The sequence below is a fragment of the Vulpes lagopus genome, chromosome 7, assembly GCF_018345385.1.
Source record: "Vulpes lagopus strain Blue_001 chromosome 7, ASM1834538v1, whole genome shotgun sequence".
NCBI classification, from domain to species: Eukaryota; Metazoa; Chordata; class Mammalia; order Carnivora; family Canidae; genus Vulpes; species Vulpes lagopus.
In genome coordinates, this window is record NC_054830.1 from 49,366,729 (window position 1) to 49,379,832 (window position 13,104).

Below are 13,104 nucleotides of genomic sequence, written 5' to 3' on the forward strand. Positions count from 1 at the left end.
AAGTACTTTGAATACAACTAAAATGATGCCAAGCGTTCATATCAAAGGAAGTGGAAGCTGATGGAAACAATAGGAAACTGTCCAGTTTTCTCAAGTGACCCCTTGGCTTTACCAAAGGACAAAGCTAGTCAACTAGATCACAGGAATGTGGTCAACATTCTTGACCTGGCCTCTCTTCTCTATTCTAGTCCAAACCCACAGCCCATCAATCACGTACAGCCTTGCCCCACTCTTTCTATGGATTTAGAAAAGAGGATCCCGGAAACTTCATGGGTGGCCCCACTGAATCTCAAATCCTGGTATTCATGTGGTTCCCCCTCTCCTCTTTTTAAATTCATTTATTCATGAGAAACACAGAGGAAGAGAGGCAGAGACATAGACAGAGGGAGAAGTAGGCTCCATGCCAGGAGCCCAACATGGGATTCGATCCCAGCCCCGGTCATGCCCTGAGCCAAAGGCAGACGCTCAACTACCGAGCCACCCAGGCATCCCTCATGTGGTCTCTTTCTAAACTGACTCTGGGTTTGGCCATATGGGCGCTTTGGCCAATGGTACATGAGCAAATGTGATAGAAGAGGAGGCTCGATAATCACTTATACACTGGGGCTCGTCTCCTTGGAATGCTCCCTTTTGGCACCCAGTCACTACATAAGAAGGTTAGGCAAGACACATGAATAATTAGAAACCATGTCAGGAGAGAGAGCTAGCCATCCTAGTGTCCTGCCTGAGGAGCCACAAGAGGGACTGCTGATGAGACTGACAGAGTAATCGTCTACTCAAACCACAGAATCATGAGAAATAATAAAGTGTTATGTTGGACCAGTAAGTCCAATTTTTTTTTTAAGATTTTATTTATTCATGAGAGACACAGGGGTGGGGGGGGAGAAGCAGGCTCCACACAGGGAGCCCGACGTGGGACTCAATCCTGGGTCTCCAGGATCAGGCCCTGGGCCAAAGGTGGCACTAAACCACTGAGCCACCTGGGCTGCCCCAAACCACTAAGTTTTAAAATAGTTCCTTATGCAGCAGTAAAAAACTGGAATACCTCTGATCCTTATTTCCCTGACAATGCCATCCTGACCTCAACTGCTATTCCTGTCCCTGGTGCTTCCTCCACTCCACCCTCAGTGGCTTCTTTGCTGTTCCTCGACCACACCAAGCTCCCACCTCAGGGCCTCTGCACTGGCTGTTCCATTCACCTGGAAAGTATTTCCCCCAGATAGCTGTAAAGCTTGTTCACTCATCTACTTCAGGTCTACTTAAATGCCACCTTCCCATGAAGTCTTCCCTCTCCAGTCTATTAAAAATGTCACCACTTTCCCTGTCAGTCCTCATCCTCTTTTGCTTTTTCCCCTTGGCACATATCCACTTAAAAAAAAAAAAGATTTTATTTATTTGAGAAAGAGAATGAAAGAGAGAGATCACAAGTAGCGGGGGAGAGACAGAAAGAAGGGGAGAAGCAGACTCCACAGAGCAGGAAGCCTGATGCGGGGCCCAATCCCAGGACCCAGGATCATGACCTGAGCCAAAGGCAGATGCTTAACTGATTGAGCCACCTAGATGCACATACCACCTTTTTATATAACATAATTTATTGATTTTATTGTCTATCTCCACCCATTAGAATAGAACTCCTTGCAGGCAGGGATTTTTGCCTGCCTTGTTCACTGTTACATCTCCAGTGCTTGGAATAGCATTTACACATAGCAGGCGCTCAATAAATAGTTGCTGAATGAGTAAAAATACAGAATGATAAATGTGATGCTAATTACATAAAAGAGTCTACAAGAATATGAGGAGGGATGTTGAACCTAGTTGTGGAAGTTCAGCAGACCACAAAAGGGTGGGAAGATGTTCCGGGCAGAGACCCAAAGTAAAGACACATTCCCTGGAGAGAATAAAGGGTCCATGCAATGAAGAGATGTAACACAGCATGAAGTTTCTGTCTTTCTATAGTCTTTGACAATATGTGTCCAACCTGCTCTTTCTCTCCCCACAGGCTATGGTCCCCCACATCCAAGTCCAGTCCTGCTCCTAGTTTCCAGAGCAGACTTGAGCTGAAATGGCAAGGATATAAGGTACTCCAGCATCTCCCTACTGAAACCAGTGCTGACTCAGCCCTCCTCCAGGCAGGGAATGGGGAAGGAAGGGGGCTGGGCACTGGGGTCCAATTCTGGTGATTACACTCCAGACTCATTCTCAGCACCTGGAACTATGTCCTGGGAAATTCCCAGCACCTCTGGACTCCAAGCCTGCATTGGCATGACTTTTATCAATAGAAAATCCAATCCCAACTGGCTTAAGCAACTAAGGAGATTTGTTGACTTGAACAACTAAACACTCTAATGATAAGTATAGACCTCAGCATAGGGCTCGAATGATGTCTTTGGGACTGAATTTTCCTTCATTTCTTAACTCTACCTTCAACTGGGTTGGTTTCATCCATCCTTGGGCTCCCAGAAGGTCCCCAAGCCTCTGTCACAGCTTCAGGATTCTGCCTCAGGGTATCAAACTGGCTGCTTCACCTCCAGCCTCACCTTTTCCCAGATTTAAGAACAGAAGGAGGGCACCTGCCTCTCTCTGACCAATCCCAGAAAAGCCTCAGCTGTATTTCACTGGCTACAGCTGGGTCATGTGACCCATCCCTAAAGAAATCACTGTAGTTTTTCCCTTCCCCCATGTAGGGAATGGGACAAAAGATTTGAGGATTTAACTGGCCAAGTGGAGATCCTGAGTTCCAGGATTGGAACTGGGGGGGGGTACCTTATGGAGAACACATGGCTGAGAGGAGAAAACAGAACTCTGGACTGAGAAAGGAAGAGCAATGGTTATTGGAAGGGCAGACGATACCCTCTTACAAAAGTATAGCTCCAGTGCTTGGCCTCCAGTGACCCAGCCACAGAGACAAATAATAGTCCTTGATTGAACAACGTTTTCTATCTTCTGGCACGTTCTAAAAATTCAAAATATAAATGGTGGGCAGTCTGGGCGGCTCAGCGGTTTAGCGCCGCTTTCAGCCCAGGGTGTAATCCTGGAGAACCGGGGTCGAGTCCCATGTCCGGCTCCCTGCATGGAGCCTGCTTCTCCCTCTGCCTGTGTCTTGCCTCTCTCTCTGTCTCTCATGGATAAATAAAATCGTTTTAAAAATGGGGAAATCATCTTTTACAGTAAAATGAAAATCAAAGGTGTTCAAATATACTTAAACCATTGAAATGTATAGAGACCTCAATGATGGTAATGATTTTTCAATATAATTTGCTTTCAGGATTTAAAAAATTAATAATGTAATGCCATTACATCAACATGCACCTTTGAAAGAGAAGGATAAAATTAGTGAAAGGAAAACAGATTGTCACCAGCTAGACCCCAACACCTGACCTTTATTACCCACCTGCTTGTACTCGTTTACTTTTATCCCAAAATTTTCCTTAAGCTCTTCTTTCCAGCTTATCTCTTTAAAAAAAAAAAAAAAAAGATTTTATTTACTTATTTGAGAGAGTGACAGAGAGCAGAGGCAGAGGAGAAGGAATACTTGCTGAGTGGGGGGCCTGACAATGTGGGGCTCCACTCAGGACCCTGAGATCGAGACCTGAGCCAAAGGTAGATGCTTAACCAAATGAGCCACCCAGGTCATCTCTTAACTCAGGCAAATGGAAACTAAAGTGATAGCAGTAGCCTTGACAAGAACTGGAGCTGACCCAGACCACACAGACCAGTTTCGTATCACCCCCCAACTCATGCCTGCGCAGATGGACCATCATGTGACCTCTAGAGTGACTAACAATTCTCTTTACCTCATTATAATACTAAAATCTATGCCCAAGAAGGACCACAAGCCTCATTTACATAACATAATGTCTATATAGACTTGTCTCCTTACTGTGCGTGTGCAGCCTTATGCCTGCCTCTATGCAGGATGACAAAGTTTCTCTATCTAAATATTCATCCTAAACTAAATAAAAGGAACCCATTCACACTTGCCTAGGGAGTCACAACTCTAAGTTATTTCCTGTCATCTCCTTATTTGCTGCAAATAAATTTTACTCTGTGTGACAATTCCACCCAATCTATCTGTGACTCACCAAGAAGCGAACTCCTGTTGGTTACAAGATGGAATGATTTAAATCATGCCTAGGTTGTGGGGGACAAAAAGGGGCAATAAAATAAGAAATTAAAACAAATCATGTCTATTTAAACCCCATTTCAACAGACTCCAAAAGTGTCTGAATTCCTCTCTGGTAATGCAATTTCGCTTTGTCAAATATCCATAAAAGTGGGTCACTGGCTAGAGCCAAAAACATGTTTTCAGGGTGTTTTTTTTTTTTTAATGTAGATATTTGTTCCATTGGACTTTTTAAAAGCTGGATTTTTACGTTTTTGTCCAATATTTTTGTCCATCTGAAGGAATGCATGAAATTTGTTTGGAAATCAGCTATCTTAACAATTTTTAAAATTATTAAAGAAACATTTGATTTAATAACTGTCCTGCCCCTTAACTACTCTCTGCTAAGTGTCTTAAAGCAGAAGAGGTTTTAGGAAGATTTCCTTTTTTTAAAAGCCTGAGAAACTGGGACTTCCCTACATTTCAAAGCACAAAGGCCTATTATTCAAGGAAAGAGGCCAGGGAGGCAGAGCAATTCAGTTTTGTAGGCCACCGTGTACTTCTTCCTTTCTCCTGCCAAATCAAGGCTCACCCCAGTCCCAAGTGGACTGCAAGCGGGGCAGTCCTCTGTGAAAAAGTGAAAGCAATCGAGGAAAAAGAAAAAGCGGCCAGCCAGGAGAGCCTGGGGAGCACTCATTATATTTGAATAGAGCCGGTGAAAGGGGCTTTTGCTGGGCTGCCTGGGTGGGGCCACTCCATTCACACTCCCATTGTAAATTCCATCTGTGTGCTATCATTTCCTGACCCAGAAACGGGAAAATGTTTCTACCATAAATTTCCCTACGACCTTTTCTGGCCACAAAATCATTCCCTATGAAGTTCACTGGCTCCTGGGAGAAGTAGTAAAAGTTTAAGATCATGTTTTCCTATGATCCCCTCTCCCCATTTACTAAAGGGTCTCTTTCCAATCTCCGTTGTTTTCCTCTCAGGAGCTGGGGCCTCAGTGAAACAAAATAAAAGTGGGATGGTCATCAGGAAAAAACTTCAAGGGAAATCAGAAGCTCTCCTGTCCAAACACTTAAGATAAAATATACAGATCAAACTCCTTGCTTATTCCTGGAAATTTTTCATATCATTATTAATTTTTATCATCAGTTCATAGAATTACTAGTTTAGGAGTAGTGTGTGTCAAATAATCTCCATATGACTGGAAAATCATTTTGTAAACCTCATTTTTCTGCACAACAATTTAGTATTAGATTTTAGATTCACCATCCTTTGCCCTCAATACTTAAAAATATTTACTACTGTCTACCTACTCTTTTTAATAAAAGAAGTTTTCTGTAAATCCAATTATTAAAATATAGATGTATATATATTTGTATATATGTATGTATATATATGTTTGTATACAAATATGTATATGTATATATGGCAGCCCAAAGCTGATGCTAGTCAAATATTGCATGGTAACTTGTCTACTTGAATAAGTCTGAGAAACTAAGGGTATAAGTAAGAAGAGAAAACAGAAAGGATGCAGAGCAGTGGTTCTTAAATTCTAGCATCCATTAGAATGACCTGGAAGAGGGCAGCCCGGGTAGCTCAGCAGTTTAGCGCCGCCTTCGGCCCGGAATTGAGTCCCACATCAGGCTCGCTGCATGGAGCCTGTTTCTCCCTCTGCCTGTGTCTCTGCCTCTGCGTGTGTGTGTGTGTGTGTGTGTGTGTGTGTGTGTCTCATGAATAAATAAATAAAATCTTTACAAAAAAAAAAAAGAATGACCTGGAAGAGTTTCAGATTCAGTAGTTCCAGGGAAGGGCCTGAGAATGTGCATTTCTCACAAATGCCCAGTGGTGCTGATACTGCTGGTCCTGGGACCATACTGAGAACCCCTGATGTACAAAGTGTCTGTACTGGACATTAAACATCACATATGCGGAGGCTCAATAACATCTGAATTCAGACTCAGTAAACATTCTGGTGCCTACCAACAGACAAGGCTAAGTGCTTTCTGGGTAGTGGTTCTGGGTCTTAATCCACCATACAGACATAAAATATTTTTATAACTCAACTTCATTTTTAGACCCTATTCAACCAGAGTGGCAAAATGTAACCTCATTTCATCTGAAGCCTTCCTCCCACTCTCAGAGAATGCCTCTAGGTTCCAGGCACTTCTAGAGAATCATAACAGAGGGAGGGGGTGGGAAAGAAGTGCACTCTGGTCCTTGCTGTCATCCATCCATGCAGTTGTCAAGTGAAATTGCTATCACTTTGTCAGGCCTGTAGGCTTCAATCCTCAGTGACCAATACTAACATGTCTTTCACCCCCAGGCTGCATGACCCCTTCCAGCCCAGCACCATTTGTGGGCCACAGTGTGCCCCCAGAATCTGCCAGTCATGTCCTTTCTGCTCCCCAGGGCTCTGTCTAGAAAGGAGAGCACAGGCCCCTCTCACTCTGGGTCCAGCTGCATCTGTACTTCAAGACCCCCCTTCTGTCTCTCCTCTTTCCACCCACCTCCCTCTTCTGCCCAGAACAGTGGAATCCATTGCCAGTTGGAAGGAGAATCTCTCTCTCTTCAAACTCGTTGCTCTCACCCATTTTGACCAGTCCAGGGCTCTCAATGTTCTTCTACAGGCTTTAGGCTTTTGAAAACCAAAGCCAGAAAGATTCCTATTTGTTTTTTCTGCTCTGACATTTCCTTTCCTGAGTTAATGAGCACAGAATGGGCTCGCTGCTTAAACAGGGAAGCCTGCATAAAGGAAAGAGGCTTAGAAGGTAGAAAGAATAAACTTACTTTAAATACACACATTACATACACACATTAGCATTTTAGAATTACTACCCATTATTATCTTGCAATATCTACACTCCACTGTTTAATCTTCAAGGAAATGCTATAAAGCAGATAATATTCTTTCATTTTATAGATGAGAAAATTGGGGCTCAGAGAAATTTAAAAGCCTTTGCCTAAAGTCACATATGTCAGGTTTTGAACTTAGGGCTTCTGGTTCTGAATCCAAGGCTAAATAAATACACTATATCTCAGCTTAACCACCAAATGAAGAAAGGGAGCAAGAGAAGCCTGTCAATGAAAGGCAAAGCCCAGCATACAGATCAGCAGATGTGTGTTATGAAATAATTTGGCCTATAAGATACTATTAAGCTAAAACGTAGGTGGGAGCAAGGGAGAATAATAAAACAAACCAAGAGACAAGGATGTATGGGAAGCAAGGGGTTAATAGGCTTGTAAACAGCAGAATGAGCTGGGAGACCAAGGAGTTAAGAGGCCCAGAGTCAAGGCCACAGATCCGGGAATAACCATTTCCTGACTGTAAGAGACAGGCTAGGAGTCCAGAAAATTCAGACCCAAACCAAAGTGTCCTATGCCCCTCAAATCCTGAGCAGACTAGGAATCAGGAATACAGAGAGTCGGGATGCCTGGGTGGCTTGGCGGTTGAGCATCTGCCTTCTACTCGCTCAGGTTGTGGGATCGGTCCCACATTGGGCGCCCTGCATGGAACCTCCTTCTCCCTCTGCCTGTGTCTATGTGTGTGTGTGTGTGTGTGTGTGTGTGTGTGTGTGTCATGAATTAAAAAAAAAATACAGGGAGTCATGGAAGTAAATCAACGCGTCGGGAGTTAAGACTAGACCTTCAACTATGAAAGGGTACATCTGTCTTTAAGTCGTCCTCCTGGAAAATGAAGAGCCTACAAATGTAGAGCAGAAACGTGAGTGTAACAGGATGTCACTGAGTGAAAAGCCACGGACAAGAATGGGGGAACAGAGATGAGAGAATGTCCTCAGGGTCAAAAGGCATCTTGCTGTGCATGGGAACATCTGTTGTCTTTGTCCTTCTGATAACCAAGCCCAACTCATCCTTTTAAGGAACAAATTCCCCCAACATGGTTCATGGTTTCAAAAGGGAACTGACTGCCAATCTGCCAGACAGAATTCCATGTGACTGGCTCAGGGTTGAGTCTGTGACCAAAGGTGGGCCCAGTCAGCATTGCTATATCTGAATACTTGTGTGCCCCCACCCTACACACATTTATATGTTGAAACCCTAACCCTCGGGATCCCTGGGTGGCGCAATGGTTTAGCGCCTGCCTTTGGCCCAGGGCACGATCCTGAAGACCCGGGATCAAATCCCACATCAGGCTCCCGGTGCATGGAGCCTGCTTCTCTCTCTGCCTATGTCTCTGCCTCTCTCTCTCTCTCTCTCTCTCTGTGACTATCATAAATAAAAAAAAATAAAATAAATTTAAAAAAAGATTATCAAACATTCTAAATTAAAAAAAAAAGAAAAGAAAAGAAACCCTAACCCTCAAAGATAGCATTTGCAGGTGAGGCATTTGAGAGGTACTTAGGCATGAATGGGATTAGTGTTCTTATAAAAGAGACTCTCCACACCCCTACCCCTGCTAGGGATCCCTTACCCCTTCCACCAGATCAATATACAGCAAGAAGGTGCCTTCTACTAATCAGGAAGTGGGTCCTCCCCAGCCACACCAAATCTGCCAGCACTATGATCTTAGACTTCCAGAACAGTTAAGAAATAAATTTCTGTTGTTTATATAAACTACCCAGTCTGTGCTATTTTATTAAAGCAGCCCAGAAGAGCTGGTGCTGTCCATCTAGGCTGCCTCTGGGGAAAGCCTGCCTGAGAATAAAGCCAACAGCACAAAAAGTAGAGCTAAAATACAAAGATATAACAGCAGAGAAAGAAAATGTATCCTAAGAACATACTCAGAGGCCCTGGATCCTATCACTACAAATTCATCTCCTTAAATTTCTCAGGTGAACCAATGAATTACTTTTTTTGGTTATCTGTCACTTTCTCAAAGAGTTCTGGCTAATTCACTATGCATAAAGATTTGCACTCATTAATAGAAATATGGATAGGGGTGCCCGGTGGCGCAGTTGGTTAAGCATCCAACTCTTGGTTTCAGCCCAGGTCATGATCTCAGTGTCCTGAAATCAAGCCCTACATAGGGCTCTTTGCTCTGTGAGGAGTCTGCTTCAGTTTCTCTCCTCATTTCCCTCCACCTCTCCCCTCCACTCTCTCTCTCTCTCTCAAATAAAAATTAACAAATCTTTAAAATATATAAAAAAAAATATGGGGATCCTATGTGGCTCAGTCAGTTGAGCATCCAACTCGATTTTGGCTCAGGTCATGATCTCAGGGTAGTGGATGGAGGGAGCCCTGAGTCAGGCTTCATGCTCAGCAGTCTGCTGGAGATTCTCTCTCTTTTCCTCTGTCCCTCCTCTGTTCTCTCTCTCTCTCTCTAATAAATAAATAAAATCTTTAAAGAAAATAGTAAATAAAAAAATAAAATAAAAACTAGAAAAATGGGCAGTCCTGGTGGCCTACCAGTTTGGCGCCGCCTTCAGCCCAGGGTGTGATCCTGGAGACCCGGGATCGAGTCCCATGTCCGGCTGCCTGCATGGAGCCTGCTTCTTCCTCTGCCTATGTCTCTGCCTCTTTCCGTGTGTGTGTGTCTATCATGAATAAATAAATAAAATCTTAAAAAAAAAACAACTAGAAAAATGGACAGAAGCACTGAAGGCACAACACTATTTTGTAGAATTATAAAAGGAATAAGCCCTAAATGTACTTCTCCTTGGCTTTTTCTGTCAGAGGTCTTGCATCTCTGAGTCTAGCCAAACTTCTTGTTGACTAAGGGAAGTTGTCTTTATAAGACCCAATAAAGATCAGAGGTTAGAATTTCAAGATAATTCTGCTCAACCAGTGAATATTCCCTGTGGGCATGCTGCTTATAAGTGTCTAAGCAATGTTAGTCTCCCTGTACTACCAACAAAAATACTTAATTTCAACACTAAATTATTCATAGTGTTATGATGCCTGGCTGGCTCAGTCGGTAGAGCATGCACTTGGTTGTGGGGTTGTAAGTTTGAACTCTATGTTGCATGGAAGATTACTTAAAAATAAAATCTTTAACAAATAATAAAAGTAATATTCATATTATATGAGGCCCATGCAAAGAACACTGCAGAGACACCATCCATATCTAATATGAGTTTAATATCTGGTGCTTTTAATTATGTCCACAAATTATTTGATGCTCCTCCCTTTATTTTTTTTTATTTTTATGTTTTAAAAGATTGTATTTATTTATTTATGAAAGACACAGAGAGAGAGAGAGAGAGAGAGAGAGACAGGCAGAAGGAGAAACAGGTTCCATGCAGGGAGCCCAACGTGGGACTCAATCCCAGGTCTCCAGGATCACACCCTGGGCTGAAGGTGGCACTAAACCACTAAGCCACCCGGGCTGCCCAATGCTCCTCCCTTTAAAAAGTGGCATGCCTGGGTGGCTCAGGTGGTTAAGCATCTCCCTTAGGCCCATGTCATGATCCTAGGGTCCTGGGATGGAGCCCTGTATCTTGGGCTCCCTGTTCAGCAGGGAGTCTGCTCTCACTCTGCTCCTCCCCCCACTCATGTTCTCTCTCTCTCCCTCATCATCTTTCTTTTTTTTTTATTTTTATTTTATTTTTTTTTTATTTATGATAGGCACACAGTGAGAGAGAGAGAGGCAGAGACATAGGCAGAGGGAGAAGCAGGCTCCATGCACCGGGAGCCCGACGTGGGATTTGATCCCGGGTCTCCAGGATCGCGCCCTGGGCCAAAGGCAGGCGCCAAACCGCTGCGCCACCCAGGGATCCCTCTCATTATCTTTCAAATAAATTTTTAAAAATATTTTTTAATGTTTTAAATAAGTAAATAAAAAGTGGAGTCTAGTTTACCACCCCTTGAAAATAGGCCAGACTTAGTAACTCACTTCTAAGAAATAGAATGTGGTGGAAAGGATTCTCCCTCTGTGTATGTGTGTGTGTCTCTCTCTCCCCCCCTCTCTCTCTCTTTCAATTCTAGCCTTTGGAAGCAAGACACCACATCTCAAGGAAGCCCAGGCCATATGGAGGGGATACATGAGGATGTTCAGACAATAGCCCCTGATAGGCCCTTAGCCAACAACCAGAATCAGCCATCAGACAAGTGAGTGAACAAGCTTTCAGATGACTTCAGCCCCAGCCTTTAAGTCTTTCAACTTAATAAGCCCCAGGTATGTCAGAATAGGGCCAGCCATTCTGCAGTACCCTACCTGAATTCTTGACCCATGGAAATTGTGAAAGATTCATACATGCTATTTCCTACTTTTAAGTCATGATGTTTTGAGATTGTTTGTTACACAGCAATAGATAACTAATACAAAGTCTAAGAACAAAATAGCTAATGGTTATTAGCTCAACTGCTAACTCCCACTGATAGTTGTCTGGAGAAAGGGATGAGCAAGAAAGAGGAGGTGAAATTAAGTTATTGGTGTCTGCCATGAAGTAGAAAATGATGGCAACTGTGGTTTTTATTTCCCAACCCTGGTCTAAGACAATTGACTTCAGACTCAGAAAACAATGTGCAAAGAGGGAAAGGAAAAAAAAAAAAAAGGTAGAAGGGGAAGCAGAAAAAGCACTGAACTTGAAGATAAGATACAAGGATTCCAATCCAGCTACTTACCAGCCATGGGAACTTGAGCAAGTTATTAGCCTCTCTGGGCCTCAGTTTCTTCACCTGCAAAATAATGGAATTGTCGTGAGGGTTAAATTAAATTAGATTGTGATACAAAAGTCTGGCAGTAGGTCCTCAACAAATGGGAGTATAGTGGGAGTCCTGGCTGAGCCTAAGCAAACTTTGGGTGTGTGGAATAGATTTGAGGTCCATTTGACTTTCAAAAACAGCAACAAATCACAGCATTCAAAGCCTTCCTAAAGCTTTTTTCCCCAAAGTGCATCCTATGAAATACTAGGTCTACAGAATGTTAATAGTATGTTCCATGAAATACTAATTATATGGATCTTAATAGGTATTACACAAATAAAAAGAGTTTGTTTATATACACTTACCAAATGATACAGCAATCTCATTCCTGGGTATCCACTTTAGAGAAGTGAAAATTTATGGTTTTTTTTTTTTTTAAGATTTATCTATTTATTTATGATAGACACAGAGAGAAAGAGAGAGAGAGAGAGGCAGAGACACAGGAGGAGGGAGAAGCAGGCTCCATGCCGGGAGCCCTACGTGGGACTTGATCCCAGGACTCCAAGATCGCGCCCTGGACCAAAGGTGGGTGCCAAACTGCTGAGCCACCCAGGGATCCCCTGAAAATTTATGTTTTACACAAAAACCTATATATGTGAATGTTTACAGCAGATCTATTCATATAATCACCAAAGACTGGAAAAAAACTGAATATATTTCAACAGTATAAATAAACTTTGGTACATCCATACCATGGAATACTACTCAACAATAAGAAAGAGCTAAACACACACACACACACACACACACACACATACACACACACACACACACCTAATAATTGATACATGGAACAACATGGATGAGTTTCAAATGTATTACCTGAATAAAAGAATCCAGCCTCAAGGGCTTCATGGCATATAATTCCATCTATATGGCATTCCAATAAAAAATAAATGGTTGGGACGCCTCGGTGGCTCAGCAGTTAAACGTCTGCCTTTGGCTTAGGGCGTGATCCTGGGTCCAGGGATTGAGTCCCACATTAGGCTCCCTGCAAGGAGCCTGCTTCTCTCTCTGCCTATGTCTCTGCCTCTCTCTCTCTCATGAATAAATAAATAAATCTTAATTAAAAAAAAAAAAGAAGGATGCCTGGGTGGCTCAGCAGTTGAGCATCTGCCTTTGGCTCAGGGCGTGATCCTGGAGTCCTGAGATCAAGTCCCATGTCAGGCTCCTTGCATGGAGCCTACTTCTCCCTCTGCCTGTTTCTCTGCCTCTCTCTCTCTGTGTCTCTCATGAATAAATATATAAAATCTTGAAGAAAAAAAAGAAATGGCAAAAAAAAAACAATATGGGTGGAAAACAGGTCAGTGGTCGACAGGGATTAGAAAAGTAGGGATTGTAACTATAAAGGGATAACACAAGGGAGTTCTAGGGTATAATAAAACTATTCTGAA

General features: G+C 42.9%; 1 protein-coding gene across 2 annotated transcripts in view; it reads right to left on the reverse strand.

Moving 5' to 3' along the window:
• The window catches only part of SRGAP3 (SLIT-ROBO Rho GTPase activating protein 3), a 317,794-nt gene extending 306,112 nt beyond the window's left edge, over positions 1–11,682 (reverse strand). The window contains exon 1 of one of the 2 annotated variants that reach the window (XM_041761597.1): positions 11,630–11,682. Coding sequence is in view for 1 of the 2 variants with exons in the window: in XM_041761595.1 (XP_041617529.1) it covers positions 11,630–11,636 (7 nt within the window). In the remaining variant the exon portion in view is untranslated. The remainder of the gene's footprint in view (positions 1–11,629) is intronic. The other variant, XM_041761595.1, reaches the window with a different exon arrangement.
• Positions 11,683–13,104: the final 1,422 nt, after the last annotated feature.